The following is a 22,079-nucleotide window of genomic DNA, read 5'->3' on the forward strand; positions in this document are numbered from 1 at the left end:
GGAGGATCATTTTTGGAATGATTTCCTGGAATTTGTATGCTATGTTCAGGAATCACCCATTTCCTTGGAGGAATTTCGTTCACAACTGGAGTTTTAGCAATGAGTGTGTCTGTGATATAGATTGGCATTTCTTCTTTTTTTATTTTATAAAAATTACACAGGATATCATCTGACAGTTTGAAGAACATTGAGATCTGGATGAGGCTTGCAATTTAGATCTATTTTTAGATCCTTTTGTAATATACAGTGTCTGATTGGTTGAATATTACATTCAATTTCTAGGGCAACAGTTGATGTGGTTTTTGGTACTCTAGACATAATCTTAAGGCTGAGTTTTGAAGAACAGAAATTTTTTGTAGATGAGTTGCTGATGCTCCTCCCCATATTTCACATCCATAGGTCAATTTTGATCATATATAAGCATCATAAAACAGACACATTGTCGTGATATCTGATCCCCATTTCCTATTAGCTATGATCTCCAAGAGATTTAATTGTGGTAGACACTGCGAAGCAACATTGGTTAAATGTGTTTTCCATCAAAAATTAATCCTAGGATCTTAGGAGTTGGATTGTACTGAATTTCTTGATTATTCAAATAAATGTGAGGTTTATAGTTTTTTAAGCTATATCTTCTTGTGAAGACAGTATATTCAGTTTTTGATTGTGAGATAGATAGATTCCATTTGGATGTCCAATTACTGATATTATTTACAGCTGTTTGTATAACTCTTAATGATTCGTTTGGATCTTTGTTCGTAGCCCATACTGTAACATCATCTGCATAAATACTTACTTTTACCTCAGGTGGAACAACATCAGATAAGTCATGTAACATTATATTAAATAAATTTGGGCTTAAAACAAAACCATGAGTTATACCACCTGTAATTTTTTTGGATAAAGATAAATGATTATTTACTGAGGTTTGAATTATTCGTTCATTAAGAAAAGAATGTAGAAATCTTAGCATCTGCCTTTGATACCAAGTTTCATAGATTGTAATAAAATGGATCTGTGTGGAGTATTATCAAAAGCGGCTTCAAAGTCTATCATTACAGCTAATGTGGTCCTCTTTTCTGTGAAACCTTTATAAATTTCTTGAGCAAAATATAATAGAGCTTCAGTTGTGCCACATGATGGTCTAAAGCCAAACTGATATGGGTTTAAAAGATCGAAAGTTTCAAGTCTCCAGGTTAGTCTTCTGTAAATAATGCATTCCAGTAATCTAAAAATGCAGGATGTTAAAGATATCGGTCTATATGATTTAGGGTCCAATTTGTCTTTACCTGGTTTGAGAATAGGAATTACAATTGCATTTTTCCAAGTTTTAGGATAAAAGTCTGTTTTCCAAATATTATTGAAGAGATGGAGAATTTCTTGCCTAATTTTATTAGAGGAATTTAATAATATGCTGTTATGGATTTCATCCTCTCCCGTAGCAGAATTGTGTAGCTCTGATATTGCCAAGTTTATTTCTTCAGTGGTAAAAGCATTGTCTCTTATATCATCATGATGAAAAATGAGTTGAAAATTACTTGTAAGATATTGTTCTTCTTTATTCATATATTTAGGCCATGATGAATTAGTCGGCCTTTGGGCATAGTGTGAATTTAAGAGTTCTGCCTTTTTAGCATTTTCTGTTATTATTTTTTTATTATTATCTTTAAGGTGAGTGATGTGTTCGTAACTCTTGCTTTCTATGGCTTTAAATCTTTTCCATACAGTTGTAGGCAGAGTATTTGGGTTTAAAGACCCAACAAATCGCTGCCAGCTTGTTCTTTTGGCTTCAAGAATACTTCTTCTGAGATTTGCCCTTGCTTTATTATATTTTATTTTGTCATCAACTGTCCTCGTTTTCATCCATTGTTGCGGAGTAGATTGCTGTTGTTTTCTCCTGTAAGTTAAATCATTATTCCACCAGGTGTTCATAGGTCTACATAGAATCCCCTATCAAGAATAGGTCAATCCGAAGCAATCAATTTCTTAAAGCAAGAATTCAGCAATATGAAAGAAATCATCTACTTTTCCGATGGATCAAGTTCACAAATCAAAAACAAAAAGAATTTTAAAAATAATTGCTTACATGAAGACAATTATGGAATTAGCATTATATTAAATAGCCAAGTTAAAAATCTGAAAAAAAAAAAAAATATAGACATGTTCCCTGATGTATTATCTGTAAACTACTGCATTTAGAAATGTGGGATCTGCACACATACATTTCTAACGATTTATTTTCCAGAGGCATGCAAGCATTCGCGATTCCCAGCTAATGAACTGCTTGCGGCTGTTGGCTAGAAGGCTATCCGCGGAAAGTTTTACGAAATCCCCCGTTGCATATAATAACTGATGTTGCCACACTACAAAACAAATGCATTCATTCATCAAATCATTAATACCTTAAAGAACAGTAAATATCTTATCTAAAGTTATTTTATCATTGTCAACTCAGCTAAGAGGAGGAGCCCTTCACAATACTATATGTTTATATTGTAATATAGCCAAGTGTTTAATGATAGCAAGGCTGGGTAAGGCAGTAAGTCTTTGAATATGCGAATATGTGATTCGTTCCATAAAAAATCTATCAACTTCTGGATAGGTCAGGTGAAATTATATGTGAAGCCGGTGGTTCTTGTGATATTAATAAACATGAATCAAATGGAAGTGTGGGCAGAGAAAGTGATTATCCCAGTTCTCCTTCTAGCAGTTCTAAGGATACAGTGCTAGAAATCAATAATATTGAGGAATTAAACAAGAGTTTGATGCCAATAGAATCCCCTATCAAGAAAAGAAAACTACAACAAAAACAATACCCCCATGAAAAGTTTCAAAAAGTAAAAAGCTCCCTAGCAAGTAAAGTTTTTCATGTAGAAGATGCATAGTCATCCCTTCAAAAGTCAGCCATATTTTATTTTTGACGGAATGCAAAGAAAATGTACAACCTGAAAATTACATAGTTATTGCAGACTTTTCTGAATATTATTCATATGTAATACAAGATTCAGTATAAGATGTGCATTGGAACAAATGCAAAGTCACAATACATCCTTTTGTAGTATATTTCAAAGGAGATACAGAAATTCGTTACAAAAGTATTGTTGTCATCTCGGAAAACATGAAACATGACACCAATTCCTTTCACTTTTTTCAACCCCAAGCAATCAATTTCTTAAAGCAAGAATTCAACAATATGAAAAAAATCATCTACTTTTCCAATGGATCAAGTTCACAAATCAAAAACAAAAAGAATTTAAAAATAATTGCTTACATGAAGACAATTATGGAATTAGCACTGAATAAATCTTCTTTGCAACGTCGCATCGTAAAGGTCCATGTGATGGCATTGGAGGAATTGTTAAAAAACTTGCCATGAGAGCCAGCCTATACAAGATCCCATAACAACTGTTTGATTGGTCACAAAAAACATTTCTAACATGTCATTTATATTTTGTCCATTGAATAAGCACAAAAACCACACTGAAAATTTGCAGGCCAGATACCACAATCTAAAACCAATAACTGGTACATTAAAATTACATTCTTTCATTCCGTTGTCAAAAACTGAAGATTTAGTAAAACAATTTTCTTTCAAGAAAGAAGGTAGGCAAATGAAAATTTAAAGTGTGAATGAAAAGAAACGTTTAAAAAGCATAATGTACAAATATTTGAAGATATCATAATAAGTAAATTAGCAGCGTTTCCTCGAGTGACTTGATCCGTACTGGGTGTAATGTTGCAACGTTCAGTCAATCATCCAGCGCACTTCAATGCTTCCCCTCCACTGCTGCTGCACCAACCGCTACACATTGTGTCGTAAGTAATTGAATTTCCATTAAACTATTGGAGATCCCATTCTGATTTTTTCTGGAATTATTAAGAATACTTCAGTGCACCTAGTAGGCATTTTTTTAGATTTTTAATAGGGCTATTTCACATTGATATAAAACTTTTAAAAATTGAATTAAAAAAAAATATTTGTAATAATTATATTAAAATTAGTTAGTAAATATTTAATAAAAGACAGTACTTTAAGCTTTTATATGCATTTTTCAAAAAATTTTAACATCAATATCGTCAGAAATATGACGCTTTAAAAGTTGCATTGTGCGACATTTTTAACGAATTTTAACATGTAATATTTTAAAAACATGTGGACTTAGGAGGAAATAAAAATACACTTGTTGGTTTATTAGACCCACAGTGTTGGTAAAAAAAAATATAAACCTTTATACTCCTATTTTTTTCTCCAATATCTGTCGCATACAAAAAATCTGATCAATAGTCGATCTATTATGCCTAAAACCGCACTGATGATCCCCAATAACTTCATCTATGTGCGGAGTTAATCTTCTCAAAAGAATATTGGACAAAATTTTGTATGACGTCAACAAAAGTGATATCCCACGAAAGTTACTACAGTTAGTCATATCCCCCTTCTTAAAAAAATTATGGACTCTTTCCATTGTTCTGGTACAATTTCCTTTTCCCAAATAGCAAGTACAAGTTTATAAATTTTGCTAGATAATGCGCTTCCACCCTCTTGTATTAATTCTGCTAGAATTTGATCGATACCTGGAGACTTGTACTTTTTCAGATTTTCTATCGCAAATTTCACTCTGAAAGTGTGGGTTTGGATATAAATGGCTCAGCAGTTTGTATTTGAAAGGTGTAAAGGTGAAATTATTTGGGCTCCCATTCTCATACAGCACTTGGTTTCCATGGTAATGTGATGTCACGCACTAAAGAAAGATTGTATGAGTGAAGTGTGTTTCTGAGTCTTTCAGTTATGGAGAACTGTCAGACTTGTTGTAGGCGGAGTAGCCAGTTTGTAGATTTAACGGTACTAAGAATAGAGAAGGGTTGAAGCCAGTCTCCAAGGCTGGGGGCTATTGTTTAAGGGCTGTGAAATTTTACAGTATGTACTACCCGACTCGAGAATAGTATCCTCATTTCTTGTTTCCAAGCATCCACTCCTGCAGTGGTAAATTAGTTGGCTCTATGTTATTTTATCAGGAATACACCCCATACACATTCACAAAGTTTAAAAGTTGTTTTCCACCGCATGTATTATTTTTTCTTATGAGCTCATGATCTTGCCAGTTTTGTTCCAACTTTTGTATTCGAAAGTTTAATGCGCGTGTAAATGTACGCATGTAGTTTAATATTGTGTATGTATATGTATATATATATATATATATATATATATATATATATATAAACTTATTATTTAATGTATTTAGAATATATTAGTGATACGTGTACATAGTGTATTAATACTACATCATAGTGTATATTATATATTTAATCACTATAGTGCTATTATACAAATACTTAGGTACCAGTACATAGAAAATGTTGATTAATGAGTGCAAAATATGTATCCCGAAAATGACACGGTTTGTAATTTATTAGAAATGTCATTTTGTAGACTTAAATATGAGGATAAAAAAGATGTTTTAAATTCTGGACGCCCTACAGTTCCATTTGTTATTTGTTTTAAGAAGTGCTAAGAAAATACAGAAGTTGTATAAAATAACTTTAAAAAATTCTTCCGATGAAAGAAGTTTTTCTGTTTGAAAAGATTGAAAATTTCACTCGGAATGCTACATCACAGGAGAGACTTTCATTATTAGCCCCATAGCTTTGCATAGAGATTTACTGTCCACCCTCAGTTAAACTCAGACATTTTATGAAGACATCGACAGGTTTGCTGCTTTAAAATATGCAAGAATTGAGCGAGTCCTGAAATAAATTAATTTTCTTGTTTGCATGTGTTCTAGAACTATTAAAATTGTACATAGTTTACGAATAGTAGGCCTACTCATTATATGGGTAAAACTGTTCATGCATTTGTGTATGTGAACAGCACTTCACCTATTTTTTTACAGCGAGCCACTACTGACCCTTACATAAATCTCGAATGTTTTTATTGTTGCTATTTGTTTCTACCTCATTCAGTTTTTCCTTCAAGTAATTTCTCTTTTTATTCCTAAATGTACGACTTACTTCCTGTCTTTCATTGAAATAATTATCTCTATTCACCTCAACTGGATCCTGTAAGAATTTCAATATTGCCTGTTTCCTTCATCAAACCATGGCTTCTTTTTCTTAATTTCATAATAACCTATGCTCTGCTCAGCTGCAATTTTGATACTATCTCTGATATTTTCCCACATGCTTTTAACATCTAACTCTTTCTCAACTTTGTCGGAGCATTCTAAAGTGGCAAACCTATTTGAAATTTCGACCTGATAATGTTGCTTAGTTTCCTTGTCCTTTAATTTCAGGATACTGAATCTATCAGTATTAATTTGCTCTACCTGCTTGGCTACTGATAGTCTTTCTCTTAATTCTCCAATTACCAAATAATGGTCAGAATTAGTCTGCCCCTCTGAAAGTTCGAATGTCTGCTATTAATATGTCTCCGTTTATCTATCAAGATGTGATCTATTTGGTTGTGTGTCAATCCATCTGGAGAAGTCCAAGTATATTTATGTTATCCTTATGGGAAATGTTGTACTTTTGACAATTAAATTTTTTTGATGTCGCATAGTTGACTAACCTAACTCCATTGTCATTACTAGTTACGTGTAGGCTCTCTTTTCCAATAATCGGTTTAAAAATATCCTCCCGTCCTACTTTAGCATTGAAATCCCCCAGTCAAATTTTCATGTGATATCTAGATAACTGATCAAAAGTGTGTTTCAATTCTTCATAGAAGCTATCATTTACATGGTCGACTTTCTCATCTGTAGGGGTGTGACTATTTATAACTACGATATCACACCATTTACCATTAAGTACTAAATATGATAACCTGTCACTAATAAATTTGACCTTTTTTACTGCTGATTTTATTCTTTTATGAACAAAGAATCCAGTTCCTAATTGGTGATTATTGTTTCCTTCCCCATATTACAACAAGTAATCTCCTATTTCTGATATATTATTCCCATCTAACCTAACCTCTCGTACTCCCACAAAGTCTATTCTATATCTAGCTAGTTCTTTTGCTACTAATGTTATCCCTTCTATTCTATAAAGACTAGTTACATTCCAAGTACCAAATCTCATAACCTTATTCCTTTCCTGTGGTCATGCCCGAGAATCAGTTCCATTCCGGGGCTTATTGTAAGGTTTCGTAAAGTACTCTAATACAATAAAATATTGACTTACTGAAATTCTATTTCACTAATGGAGCTTCACCAAATTGTTTGAATGGAGCCGCGATTTTCAGTTGAGTGTCTATGCTGTAAACAAATGACGATCGCAAAGCATGTTTTATAGTACTATAAAGAATTTGCAGTTTGAAATGCTGGCAAACAAAGAAACAAATGGTAGAGAGGTGATAAAAATAGAAGAAAGCATATAAAGACCAGAAGAAATAAAGTACTCTAATACAATAAAATAGCTATTCATTAACTTAATAAAATTCTATTTCACTAATGTTACCTTCATTAAAACATTTGAACTGAGCTGACATTTTCAATCGACTATCTATGCAAAAAACAAACGACGATCGCAAAGCATGTTTTATAGTACTGTAAAGAATTTGCAGTTTGAAATGTTGATAAACAAAGAAACAAATGCTAGGATAGTGATAAAAACAAACAAATGCTAGGGAAGTGATAAAATTGTGTGATAAGCAACCATGATTGGTTGAAAGACGTCCTTTCGTACCGTTTTATTGGTCAAAAGTAGTATGACGTAGTAAAAGTACTAATAGTTACAGAAATATTAAAAGACTGAGAGGAATGTGGCATACTTACATCGCTTTTAGAGCAAAGTGAAATACTGTATTTGTTACACATAATATCTCATCTGGTGCTTCACTGTAGATATCAGTGATGTTGGAGATTGTGTTATTAAAACTGAGTGATAGTTATCACCATTATGAAAACTGCCATCAACACATCATCATAATCACCAAAATCATTAGGCCTTTTGTGGTTTTCTGTAATGAACAGTAATGTGTATTACAGAATATCTGGCTTTCAGGTATAGTTCCCAGTGAAGATCACTTAATAATTTCAAGGGAAAAGGAAAAAATTGTTTCGGGGCTGTGCATCAAACCCAGGACCTTTGGCTGAGCTAATGCTTTACAGACTGAGCTACCCACCCTGGCCCTGAAACAATTTTTCCCTTGAAATTATTCAATCAGCTTTACAGGGAGCTATATCTGAAAGCTAAATATTGTATAATACACGTTACTGTTCATTAAGAGAAAACCACAAATTTAAGTCACACAGAAAGTGTGCACTCAATATTAGCCAGCCATACACGCACATTCTTTCCTCTGTAAAATCGTGGCATGTTGGAATGGCACGGTTGGCGTGCAAGAAAAAAATGGCACATGGAAAAAACTGCCTTTGTCCCTACACACAGTAAATAAGTCACCAGGCAATTTTTCACATTATAGCACGGCGCATTCCGTTTCCAAGGGAAAGACCGTGAGTGTATGGTCAAAAACTGTCATTTGGCATGTCATCTAGAATGGCACGTTGTCATGTACAAATTTTCAACGTGATTCTTACCTTCGGCGACTCCAGTATGTTCCACGTGCTTGTAGAGGTGAAGCAAGTGTGCTGAAATTTAATGATATGGATGAGAGAAAAGAAAAAATATGTGTAATTGTCTGTGTTATTATAGGAACTTCATTTAACAGAAACAGAAAAAAAAAAAAACGATGTTTCTAGCAGAAGACCTGGCTAGCTGTCACATGTCTCTATTGAGAGAACTAACATGAGAGAGAGTAATCCAGAGGATTTTAAGAATTACTTAGGGATGAGTGGAAAAATCTTCGACAAATTTCTGAATTTAATGCTACCTCATATTGTGAAACAAGACACTCCAATGAGACAAGTATATCTGCAGAAGAATGGCTTATTGCTACTCTCATTTTGATATTATCCTCCCATCTACGTCTCCGCCTCCCCAAAGGTATTTTTCCCTCTGGTCTGCCAACTAACACTCTATATATATTTCTGGATTCGCCCATACGTGCTACATGCCCTGCCCATCTCAAACATCTGGATTTAATGTTCCTAATTATGTCAAGTGAAGAATACAATGCATGCAGTTCTGTGTAACTTTCTCCATTCTCCTGTAACTTCATCTCTCTTAGCTCCAAATACTTTCCTAAGAACCTTATTCTCAAAAACCCTTAATCTCTGTTCCTCTCTCAAAGTCAGAGTCCAAGTTTCAAAACCATACAGAACAACCAGTAATATAATTGTTTTATAAATTCTAACTTTCAGATTTTTTGACAGCAGACTAAATGACAAAAACTTCTCAACCGAATAATAACACGCATTTCCCATATTTATTCTGCCTTTAATTTTCTCCTGAGTGTAATTTATTTTTGTTACTGTTGCTCCAAGACATTTGAATTTTTCCACCTCTTCAAAGAATAAATCTCAAATTTTTATGTTTCCATATTGTACAATATGCTGGTCATGAGACATAATCATATACTTCGTCTTTTTGGGATTTACTTCCAAACCTATCACTTTACTTGCTTCAAGTAAAATTTCTGTGTTGTCCCTATTCGTTTGTGGATTTTCTCCTAACATATTCACGTCATATGCAGAGACAAGAAGCTGATGTAACCCTTCAATTCCAAACCTTGTCTGTTATCCTGAACTTTCCTAATGGAATATTCTAGAGCGAAGTTAAAAGATAAAGGTGATAGTGCATCTCCTTGCTTTAGCACGCAGTGAATTGGAAAAGCATCAGATAGAAACTGGCCTATATGGACTCTGTTGTAAGTTTCACTGAGACACATTTTAATTAATCGAACTAGTTTCTTGGGAATACCAAATTCTATAAGAATACTATATAAAACTTCTCTCTTAACCGAGTCATATGCATTTTTTAAATCTATGAATAACTGATGTACTGTACCTTTATACTCCTATTTTTTCTCCAATATCAGTCGCATATAAAAAATCTGATCAATAGTCGATCTATTATGCCTAAAACCGCACTGATGATCCCCAATAACTTCATCTATGTGCGGAATTAATTTTCTCAAAAGAATATTGGACAAAATTTTGTATGACGTCAACAAAAGTGATATCCCACGAAAGTTACTACAGTTAGTCTTGTCCCCCTTCTTAAAAAATTATGGACTCTTTCCATTGTTCTGGTACAATTTCCTTTTCCCAAATAGCAAGTACAAGTTTATAAATTTTGCTAGATAATGCGCTTCCACCCTCTTGTATTAATTCTGCTGGAATTTGATCGATACCTGGAGACTTGTACTTTTTCAGATTTTCTATCGCAAATTTCACTCTGAAAGTGTGGGTTCGGATATAAATGACTCAGCAGTTTGTATTTGAATTTCGTCCCGATCATTTCTATTTGGCCTAATAGACCAAAATACCACAGGCTTGGTACATTATTGATCATCACTCGAAGCACCACTTTACTTGAACTTCTTGCATTTTTTAAGCTCTTTCCTGAAAGAGTCTCTCATAAACTGAATTTTCTATGCAATAAACTCACAATCAACTTTAGTGTCCACCTTACGACAAAACTCCACCAAAGCATCACTTCTGCATTATTCATATTTATGTTCATCTTTCACAAAGCTGGATCTATAAATGTCAATAAAATCCGTTAAAAAAAACTCTATTAGCATGACGAATGTCAGCCATCACTCCTTTAGTGGCATACAAAAGATTTTGTTACGGGGGGTTATTAGTAAAATTATTTACAATTTACATTATCGGTATTTTAAATTTTATGTATTGATATTATTATTATGTTACGGTATATTTATTAATATTATATTCATGAACATTCTTATAAAATGTTTGAAACGTAATATTTTCACAGCCATCCAATTTTTAACAAATTTTAACTTCTGTTTAATTTTGTATTATAAAAAATGCTTGTGTTATTATTGCACTTGCACAATAATCATTTATATACAGAGTGATTCACGAGGAAAGGTAAAAAATTTAGGATACGATATCTTAGGCATTTTGAGTGAAAAAGTTCATATGAGCATAGGTCCATTTTCGAACGATGGCGGAGCTAGATGCATTGTTTTGGTAAAACGTCTTGCCCCAATGTGAATCAGATGTTACCATATGCTGCTAACGTTAGATGTGAGACAAGATGACCGACCGCAATGAATGACGTAACATTGGAATCTGCATTGTGAGCGATGTAGATAAGAGAAAGAAACTGGGTGGTGGGGCATTACAAATGTCCAATCGCCTGCCCTTGTCTGATCTAATGACACAGAACCAACAGATAACACAAATAGCCTACACTATCACTTATCAATTCACAGCAGTTCAGTCAGCTACCTACAGTATAGTAGTTATACAGGTACAGTTATCGGAAGTGTTAAGTTGTGTTTTTCAAGATGCCTTATAAATTTTTGACTATAGAATACGCCGATATTGTGTATGTTTATGGTTTGTGCGATGGAAGTTCTTTGCGTGCCATCACTGAATATGAACGACACTTTCCAAACAGAAGGGTACCATATCAAAGAGTACTTACTGTCTATGGGGTTGGATGAAAGACTTGGTATAGCAAAGGAAGGGGGAAATGAGAGAGGTGCTAATCGACCGTATTTTGGATGTGGCATAAAGAACAGCCACGAGAACTCTCCCGAGCGATGAGCGCGATTCACGCCCGAGCGCAACAGTGCATTGAAGCTGGAGGTACCTTTGAAAATGTGCGAAAACATCGACCCCGACGTCTAGAATATTAGGTATGTATGCATACGTGAATATAAACTTTAAATTTGTCCGTTATCTGTCTAAATGCGAGTTAGTACAGTGGAATCGCATAAGTTTTTGTGAAATCAAAGAGCCATATCTCTGTAACTGTTCAAAAACGGATCCATATTTATATGAACTTTTTGACTCAGAATGACTTCAGAATTCACATCCTAAATTTTTTACCTTTCCTCGTGAATCATCCTGTATATTTAGTCAACAGTTATTTGTATAGGATAGGTAAGAAACTTTACAGGAAAATGCATGGAAACAATCAAATATATTGAAATACATTTAATTAAACACAATAATGGAACATGGAACTCACCAAAGATGATAAATAAATTGGAATGATGAATATACTGAAGAGGAGTAGGAGGAGTATGCCTCATGTTGATGTAGAAAACGATTATAGATTTAAAAAACTCAAATCTAAATATGTCATTTTTTTAAGTTCAAGAGGGGGTTCTAACTCCGTAACCCACTTTTGCGTATATCCCTGACTCCTTTATCTTTAACACACGTAAATATAAACGACACTTAGGGCTATACTACACGAACGTTAAAAACATTGCATTGACAACATTCTTTTATAGGGACTTGGTTTTTGGTAGTATAATCACTTGTATACAGTAATTGCATGACTATACTACACAAGCGTTAAAAATGCTGCGTTTGGTTGCATTGCTTCGACGTTGGGAAGTTTTAACGCAGAGGTCTGCGTTGGCAACGCCATCTTTTGCAAACGTATTCATACTACACGTGCGTCACCAACGCAACGTCAAGAACAGACTGAATATTGTCAAACAAATGCAGTTTTTACTACCTACTCTTGGTGAGAATGAAACCATTTCGAATATACCTCCACCTAAACAAGAAGACATACCGGATGGTATTATTTCTCAGGCTACTTCGGGTCATGAGAGTAATGTAAATGATAACCAAAAAAAAAATCGGGACCATCTCTTCGCTCGACAGGGACAAGAAGAAAAGAAAAATCTGAAATTATTCTGGTAAATGCAACAAGGGATATTACAAATATATTATCAGAGAGCGTGGCCATACAAAGACAAGATAGAGAGAATTACAAGTATGGAAACAAAGCTTTCCTATCATTTGTCAAAATCATGGACAATTTACCTCCAGAGCTTGCAATTGAAGCCCATTTCAATGTTTCTGAAGTGTTCAGAAACCTGCTTGTCAAGCAACGAGTAATATCAAGAATGTCCCAATTGTCAGATATGTCGCCGTTGAGTATTATTGCCGATGGTTCAAATGATTCTGAATTAATTGTTAATTTCAGTCAGTACTGATTTATGCAGCTTGTAATGTTCTTAATTTTCAACATATTATGCACAAAATAAAAATATAATCACTACAAATTAAGGCAAATTTTATTACATACCTTAATGTTACAACCAGCTTTTCGACAGGATGAATTGATTTCCTCATTACAGTATCAGTTTTCCTAATTTTATGAGAAATTAAATTCAAAAGATCATCAAAACTTTTTACTGACATTCTGTAATAGAGAAAAAACTTGTCGGGATATTGTCGGTGATTTTTCAAATGCAGTACTGTATAAAACTTTCCTGTCGAAAGTCTCTTAATGTTTGCGGGATGAATTTTATTTTGAGACAGACTTATAAATTGAACACATAGCAGAGCTACATATGCAACTTGTATAACATCCATTGCAGTTCTGAAACCAAACAAAGCATCTCTAACGTCTGTCAACGCAACATTTTTAACGTTTGTGTAGTATACCCTTTAGCACATGGTTTGGCATGGTGTGTGCTACTTAGCGTTAAATGATGTGCACATGCCACTCCAGAGGATAGAACGTCAAGATATCCCTCCACATTCTATCATGGAGCGTGGTGATACACACTAAACAGACACTTTTTTCCACATGATTCGAGGCACACCACGATTTTACAGAGAAAAGAATGTGTGTACGGCCGGCTATTAGATCTGTGATATCTTGTCAACCCACTTGAGGTATGTGGACATAGAGGGAAAAATTGAGCCAAAATGTGGTACAGTTCCTGTGTAGTTCAATTGGTACAGCATTGGCGTCCTCATCCAAAAGTCCTGGGTTCGATGCCTGGTCCCTGAACAATTTTGCCTTGAAATTATTCAAGTCAGCTTTACAAGGAGCTATACTTGAAAGCCAGACATTGTATAGGACATTCACCCTTATTTGCAGTTTTGCTGTGGGATAGGAACAAGATGGTCGCTGTCGCATTCGCATTGACAGACCTTCGAAACATAAGACGCAGTTATATTTTAGATTTTTTTTTTTTTTTTTTTTTAAAGAAAAAGTGCGTGTTATGGTCCAAAATACATGGTATATATTTTTACTCCATCGTTTCAGTTAAGCAAAGTTTGGTTAAAGAGGATTTTGATGTACTTGTACATTAAATATTTATACTTACTTTAGCTGAAAACAACTTGTTACAGTCTGGATAGGTACAACTAAATTTCTTTCCTTCATGAAATGCTCTTATATGAGGAGTCAGGTTCCGTTCATGTAAAAATGATCTAGAAATAAATAAACATTTCTTTATAAATGTAAAATAACGTACCATTTGCAACTCTAACAAACATGAGAATGAGACTTTAATCTTCAGATTGATCTATAAATTTCAAGTACAGTATTAAATTGTAGAGCTTTTGTATAGGAGTGTTGATACAAAAGAAAAGAAATGCCAACTTTTGATACGTAATGGCAAAATTATAAACCAATATTTAATGAATTGAATATATATTATCTGTTTCTAAATATTTAATACGAGAAGAACTCCTAACTTTCTCTTCTCCTGATATCTTTTTATTGCCATTTACAGGCAACTGTATTGGTCTGGTCACAGAATGGAATTATATCATTCTTTTATGGACATGAATGTATAGGCCTAAAACATCCGTGAAGAAGAGCAAGTGATATATAATTTCTATACAATTCAAATGGACATTTATTAGTTCTAAATAAAAAAAAAAAAAAAGAGGAAGGTAGCAATGGAGAATGCAAAGGAAAGGAAAAAGAACAAAAAGGAGAAGAAAGAGGAATTGAAGGAACAAGAAAAAGTGAAGATGGGAACAAATAATAAGAAAGGGAGCACAAAGTAAAAGATTTGCATCATTAGAGGGAACAATTCTCTGGTAGAGCAAACAGACTGATAGGTAACTATTCTCTGGTTCGAAGGTAAGAGGATGATATGTCAATTTTTGGCAAAAATGAGGTTTTGCGATATGTTTTGCATCCTGATGTTATCTTTTTGTGGTCAAAGATGATATGCATATCTCTATTATTTTTCTCTCCAACTCATAGTTATGAAATATAATTATTATGATTTTATGTAGTTGTACAAACTTTAAATACTTGCTCGTGAAAAAATGCAAGAGATGACATATATCAAATTTTGTATTGAAGCCACAGTATAGTCAATTTCCTCAAAGAATATTCAGATTTAAAAACTTGCTAGTCCAAGTAAGATTTGTAATGGAGAAAAATTGTGTGTTTGTAGTAGGTTTTCATCTTGGGGCATTCCCATTTCACCTATCATTTCGTCATTTCCCTATTAAAACACAATGTATTTTCACTTCTATATAGTGTACCACAGACAGTATTTAATTTGGAGGCCACCAGCGTAGCTCTGCTGGCTAAGGCGCTTGCCTACCGATCCGGAGTTGCGCCTGCGCGGATTACTTGGTTGGGTTTTTTCCGAGGTTTTCCCCAACCATAAGGCAAATGCCAGGTAATCTATGGCGAATCCTCGGCCTCATCTCGCCAAACATCATCTCACCATCACCAATCTCATCGATGCTAAATAACCTCGTAGTTGATACAGTGTCGTTAAATAACAAAGTAAAAAAAATTAAATGGCAAAGAAATATCCAACACTGGAAAGGAGGAGAGGAGAGACATAAAACTGATTGAAATTCAGCATAGTACTCACTTTGTACAACCATCATAAGGACAAGGATACACTATCTTTTCAGATACAGCTTTGTGAACCATTAAATGTCTCCTCAACTTGGTTTTCTCAATGAAACCTCTGCTACATACATAACAGAAGTACTCTGTAACAGTAAACAAGAAATAAAAACAGTTTCATAACAAAACCATTAACAAATTAAGATTATAAAACAAAGGACCATATGTAGTAGTAGTAGTAATCTACTGCCCAGGAACTTAGATTGTCTCCATTCTCCTCCTTGCTTCCCAATATAATTTTGAAAGGAACAAATGCTATTTATTATTTACTTCATTGTCCCAAAAAAATTAGTATTCAAATACTAAGTTATCTGAATTTCAACATTTATAACATTAAACCATAAAAAAATATAATATACTACATTTCAACATAAATTTTCAGTTCCAACAATTATAAACTGCATTTCAAAACCAAAATTAATTATAGAAATGCTACAGGGCTTTAAATATTCTACAGCCACTGAAAATTAATGACATTGAATTTCTAAACGAGTATTCTTCTTATTCCCGCCCATTCTTGGCGTTTCTTTCATTCAGTGCCGAGCTGCCCAGAATATGGATGTGATATCAGGTGTACCTGTCATCCTTCTGGCTTCTGTAAGTCTAAAAGAATACTGGCTTGTCCATTGTTATTTTTAATTATGAATATTTTATGCAGTACATAGCCTATTTGATTTTAAATTCGTATACTGACTCGCAATAATACCAGGAAATAACGAAATTAATCTTTGGTTCCCCTCAATGGCAATGTTGAGAGTATATTTTCTCTTATGCAGATCCAGTGGTTTAAAGGAAAAAATAGGTTGATCCCAGATTCCGTTAAGAATATTTTAATTCTTCAGTACAGTTTTAAAGACATGTCTTGTGAACAATTCTATTCATATGTCAAAGGAAAGCCAAAGCTGTTAAATAATAAAATTGGTTCATCTGCTAAATATGATTGGGCTGTCCAATTCTGGTGAAAACCAAAAACCGAGAGATTAGATGCTGCCTTAAATTGTTAGCAGAATTGTACAGATAATCGATTTCAAAGTTGTAGTAAAGCATAAATAAACATGATTATGTAGAAACGTAATATATTTGTTCATTCACTAAACTGGGAAATTTATCACATCACAAAATATGGTAATCCTGCACTTTTAGTCTAATTTTCGAGGCTGGAAAACACATAGTAGTGGACAATGCTTATACAAAGGCAAGTTCGCCAGATTAACTCTATTCTGTATTCTGTGATGTTTGACTGGCGACGAAAACATTGCAGTCAGGTGGTGAGAGGAGGGTAATAGCTATTCAACCAATGGCAAGTCACACTCCAGGGTTATCTTGAAGGCGAAGGCATTCTACTCCATACTACCCAGTCCCAATCCATTACATTACACTGTTTGTAGAGATGGTGTACACACAGTAATGACTTGATTGAGCAATTTGAGTTACTATAATAATGCCATTATCTTTCATTAGTTGTTAGCATTATTACAACAATTATGTAGTCATATTTTTAGTTTAGTGCTTAGAACAGTAGTGTTAGTATAGTGATTTGGAGATTAAAATTTACTCTAGTACTAACAGTGAAAACAAAAAATTATGGCAGACGTTGCAGAAATTTAGACACAAAGGAAAGAGAAATCTTTACAGAGTGGCCAGAAACTTTGTATTTTGAACGTGTTTAATACCAGTAAGCTTTGTGTAGAAAATCGTGGGAAGGTGTTAGAAAACATAACAAAACTGATTCACAAGCTACTGGAGTATCCGAATCAAGCATATAAGAATAAGTAAGGAAAAAATAAACAAAGTGGTCAGTCCACTCGTATTGTTAAACAGCTATCGTCAAAGTCTGATGAGTTAATGAAATGTGCCATAAGAAGGAAAGTGAATAGATTTTATTTAAAAACTGAGATTTCTATGTTAAATAAGTAGTGATGTAGACCTTCCTAGCTTTTCCCAGACTACACTGAACTGTCTACCACATTCTTCGAAATTCAAATACCGTAAAACCCCGATAAGATGCTGTTTAAGGGACCGCGTGTAAATCGCGTATTAACAGGGCCCGCATATTAGGCGGGTATACTAATTTTGACTTATATGCAGTATCTATTAGCATTTGTCTTTATTGAAATACATGATTCATGAAAGGTAATACAGTATTACTCCATTATAAAATTACTGTACTGTATGTTAAAGACATTTACGATACTCTATGTATGTATGTATGTATGTATGTATGTACTGTACTTAATTCTTTCGAAAAGAGTCATTTATAGTTGTTTGCCATGTGCATGTTCTCCAAGTCCTCATGTTTACCACATTTCACTCTCTAGCACTTACATCCTCCTGACGTCGCAGCTGCAGTAATTGAGTCGCGATTTTTTATTATTATTCTTAATGTCAATGGTGGGATTCCTAATGAATCAGACAGTTGTTTCTGATTAAGAGTACTGTTTCCAACGTACTTTCGTAAGATTTCCAATTTTTCCGACACAGAAAGCGCTTGTAATCACACTCACAAACACTTCACCGCACTAAAAGATAACGAACTGACTAGCAAACATTTCCAGAATTTTGTTACGGTCGAGTGAGGAATGCTGTTTGAGAGAGAGAGGATTAGCAAGAGGGTGGATTATTGTAACTGTATGTAAACTTTAGGCGCGCAGGTAAAGGGTCGAATAAGAGAGCGTAACAAGAGAGTGGGGTATTGTATAGTATGACGGTTTAAATGTGCAGGTAAAGGGTCGAATACCAATACCATGGATAAATATATAATAGGATGCGAAACTGCGGTCAGCACCATCCGGTGGCAGGGGGCTCAAATAAGATGATCAGTGCCCAACATCGTAGGTGGTGAACATTAGAACTACGTGTTGGGTACATTACCCAGAGTTCTCTATTTATCCGTTCGAGATGTTGCTCGAGAAGACAAGATGGCAGACAGAAACTTGCTAATAAGTGAACATAAAGTGATACTACGTGTGTGTATAAGCAGTGTATGTTAAACAGTGATGCTTATGGACATTGTAAAAATAGTGTTGTTGAATGTATTGTAAAGTAATAGTAATATAATAAATTGAACTAAGTAGTTTTTGCAGACTTTTCCATTGCGCTGTACAATAAATAACCAAAGAATACAATCCCAATTATCTAACCTTTTGCTTTATTTTTTGTCTCTGTTTGGTTATATTTTAAATGGGTAATGTACAATACATCGTCTCTTTTATCTTCCTGTTGGTTCTGGTAAGAATTTTCAGTAGAAGATACTGTGAGGAATAAAAATGTAAATGTTTTATTTTAAATTGGGTTAGTTTTTAATATCGATGAGGGTGGGAGGGAATACTTTCTGCACAGTTTAACATTTTCGTCACCAGGTGCACTGCTAAATGCATGGAGTAATTAGTTTTTATTTTTGCTACTTGGTGCGCTGCTAGATGTAATAAGTTCGCCTACTCCCAACAGGTGGCAGAAAGATCAATTTCTACATTAGCGCCTCTAGCATGTGTTACGGGAAACTCAGTAAGTTTCGCATCCTTGTATATATTTATCCATGCCAATACTTTTCAGGTTAATGACACCAGTAAGTTCAATGGCCAAAATGTTTCATTGCTGTTACAGTACATTGCTGAAAATTACATCGAAAATATTCCACAAAAATAGCATATTATGCAGGACTTGAGCAGAACAAATGGGGTATTTTATAAAGGCGTTATATATGAACGTTCACGGACTGGACAAAAAAAGCATATTACACGGCATAGCGTAATAAGCGGGCGCATTTTATTGAGGTTTTACTGTACACTTAGCAGCAAAAAGAATGGGCCGGCCGACAATTTCTAAGTTCCAGAGACATACATTGCGCATACTCGTCTCGTCAACGCTGTAGTTCACTAGGTAACACATAATTAAACCATTTAAATTTGCTGTATTTTGTTTAAGAGGCTAAAATATGTAATAAAATCGAATGGCGGGTTGATTCTAGATACATCAGGGCCCTTGAAGAGTGAAATAGCAATAAAATTGATAAATACAAAATCAACCGGAGCGAATATGAACAGGAAAACCATGTATTATGCTGAACTCATATAAACAGTTGCAGTAGCGTAAGTTGTTACGGCAATGGTATATTGAACAAGTTAGTAGTAGTAGCTCAAGGTTCGAATCTCCCCCCCCCCCCCATCTTCTTTTTTTTTATTACAAATTTGCCATCATATGTGTCTCGCAAAGCTATAATTATGTGGCGATATATCTTAGAATATGCCCAAACTCTAATAATAATAAACCTCCCTCTTTCTTTCAAGCAATACTGCTATCTGTTAATATAACGTTCTGTCTCGTCATTACGCTTGAAGATGTCACAGAAACAATAACTCATTGCCCTGGTTCGCATAGGTTATTCTGCGTATGCTACTCTCCGACAGGACTTCGAATGGAGAAATGTCATTTTTTCTCCGACCAGGTAATTGTCTCCAGTAACATTCTGTGTATGCTACTCTCCGACAGGACTTTGATAGGAGAAATGTCATTTTCTCCGACGAGGTAATTGTCTCCAATAGCAATGATAGTACTGCCCTAGTTTACTGTATGAATGACCACTGATATGCTTCGCGTGAGGGTCGCGTGCTGGAGGTGGATGTCATACGATGGTCTGTTTACGGCAGAAGTCTACGAACACATTTTGGCAAATATAATGATCCCTTCCGCCCGAAAACGATATCCAGAAGGAACACTTTTCTTCCAGCAGGATAATCATCCGATACACACCGCCAACCGGATTCAAAGATGGTTTACGAGGAGGCGTGATGTCGACCCAGTCGACTGGCCTCCAAATTCACCAGATATGAATCCGTTTCAAAATTTGTGGGCTGCAGTCAAAAGGATCCTACGCTCTAATTGGGCAGAACAACCACCCGTTCGGACACCTGAGGAATTGTGGGACAGAGTTCTAGATGCAAGGGAGAAGCTGGCCAAGAATTTAGACCTGTTCCATAATCTTGTGGACTCCATGCCACGCAGAATGAGGGCAGATGTTGACACAGGTGGTTTGTGGACGAGATTCTAGTCCCCACCACAGCCTTGTTTTGTTAATATATTAACAAATTGTTTGTTTTTGTTAATTTAATTATTTATTTGTGTTTGATATGCATCCGTTTTTTTAGGATGTGAGACAAGTATTTTTGTTTATACAGACCAGGTCTCACCTATTAATAGCCCACAGGTGATGGGCAATAATATTTTTACAAGGCAGGCATAACGAAGTTTGTTAACAAATGCCATTTCACATTTAAACTAATAAATTAAGTAACAGTTAAAATTAAAAAAAAAAATAATTTTACCATACCAGGAGGCGAACTCACAACCTCTGGCATGGATGTCAGACTTCTTACCACTGGGCCACACAGTGCTCGTAAGGTTTATTACATTATAGACGGATGACTTTCAATGAAGAGACACCACAGCAATGCCTTGCACTGGGTTACGTTTACACGAGTGACCCGCGCGATAGAACTTAGCATTTCTATCGACCAAGAGTCGCCCATTCTTTTTGCCGCTAAGTGTACATCAGAAGAAACAGGGTGTCTGCTAATCAACAGAGTTGACATCATCCTTTACGAAAAAATACTTATGCAGATAAAAGAGTTCAGGGCACAAAGAAGGATAACACAATACCTCGACAAGACTTGGTTAATGTTGGGTACACCATCACAAAAGTGTTAACAGACACCAGGGTAAAGTTTAGGAAACAAGTTTTTCTAAGGGTCTAAACACAGGTCATTACATGTCTCAAACATCCGTTATAAGGAGAAAAGACTAATCACTGTTCACATTAGCAGTGAGATGGGATTTGTAGAAGATGTTCTTCTTATCTCTGAATCAAAATCCACTGCTAATTATCACTGGAGATGGATGGGAAGTGTTTTCAGCAATGGTTTCAGGGCATTCTGCCCCAGCTTGAACCCAATGTGATTGTCACGGATAATGCACTTTAGCATAGTCCAAAGAAGTCATGAAAGAAGCAGACAATGAGACATGCTTGTCGTCAAAAGGAATTAGATGTGCAGAAAAACCACTGGATTAATATGGAGTCAGGTGAAAGACCACACATTATGAGAAACAACAAAACCTTCCATCTGAACAAAGTTCGGGAGGTAATGGTGGAAGGAATGCAAATGGTGACACCTGAGAAGTGAAAAGATTGTGTCCAGTACATCATTAAAGAAGAAGAAACAATGCTTGGAAATTTAAGGGCCGATTTCACCACTTATTTAACTTCAATTGTCACTTAATTCTTTTTAATTGATACTTAAGGGGACAATGCATTTCACCAACACAAATTGGGTTTTAAGCTGTCATTA

The 22,079-nt window shown here is 34.8% G+C and overlaps 1 protein-coding gene across 6 annotated transcripts in view; it reads right to left on the minus strand.

The window, feature by feature from the left end:
• Positions 1 to 22,079, minus strand: part of LOC138715388 (zinc finger protein 594-like) — a 107,920-nt gene that overhangs the window by 79,096 nt on the left and 6,745 nt on the right. For 4 of the 6 annotated variants that reach the window (XM_069848245.1, XM_069848241.1, XM_069848244.1 and 1 more), the window contains 3 exons: positions 15,701 to 15,824; positions 14,180 to 14,285; positions 8,538 to 8,588 (listed from right to left, as the gene is read on the minus strand). The exons of 1 other annotated variant lie outside the window; for it this stretch is intronic. In XM_069848245.1, the coding sequence (XP_069704346.1) occupies positions 8,538 to 8,588; positions 14,180 to 14,285; positions 15,701 to 15,762 (219 nt within the window). In that variant the 5' untranslated portion in view covers positions 15,763 to 15,824. The remainder of the gene's footprint in view (positions 1 to 8,537; positions 8,589 to 14,179; positions 14,286 to 15,700; positions 15,825 to 22,079) is intronic. One more of the 6 variants, XM_069848243.1, reaches the window with a different exon arrangement.

This window comes from Periplaneta americana, chromosome 15, assembly GCF_040183065.1.
Source record: "Periplaneta americana isolate PAMFEO1 chromosome 15, P.americana_PAMFEO1_priV1, whole genome shotgun sequence".
NCBI classification, from domain to species: domain Eukaryota; kingdom Metazoa; phylum Arthropoda; class Insecta; order Blattodea; family Blattidae; genus Periplaneta; species Periplaneta americana.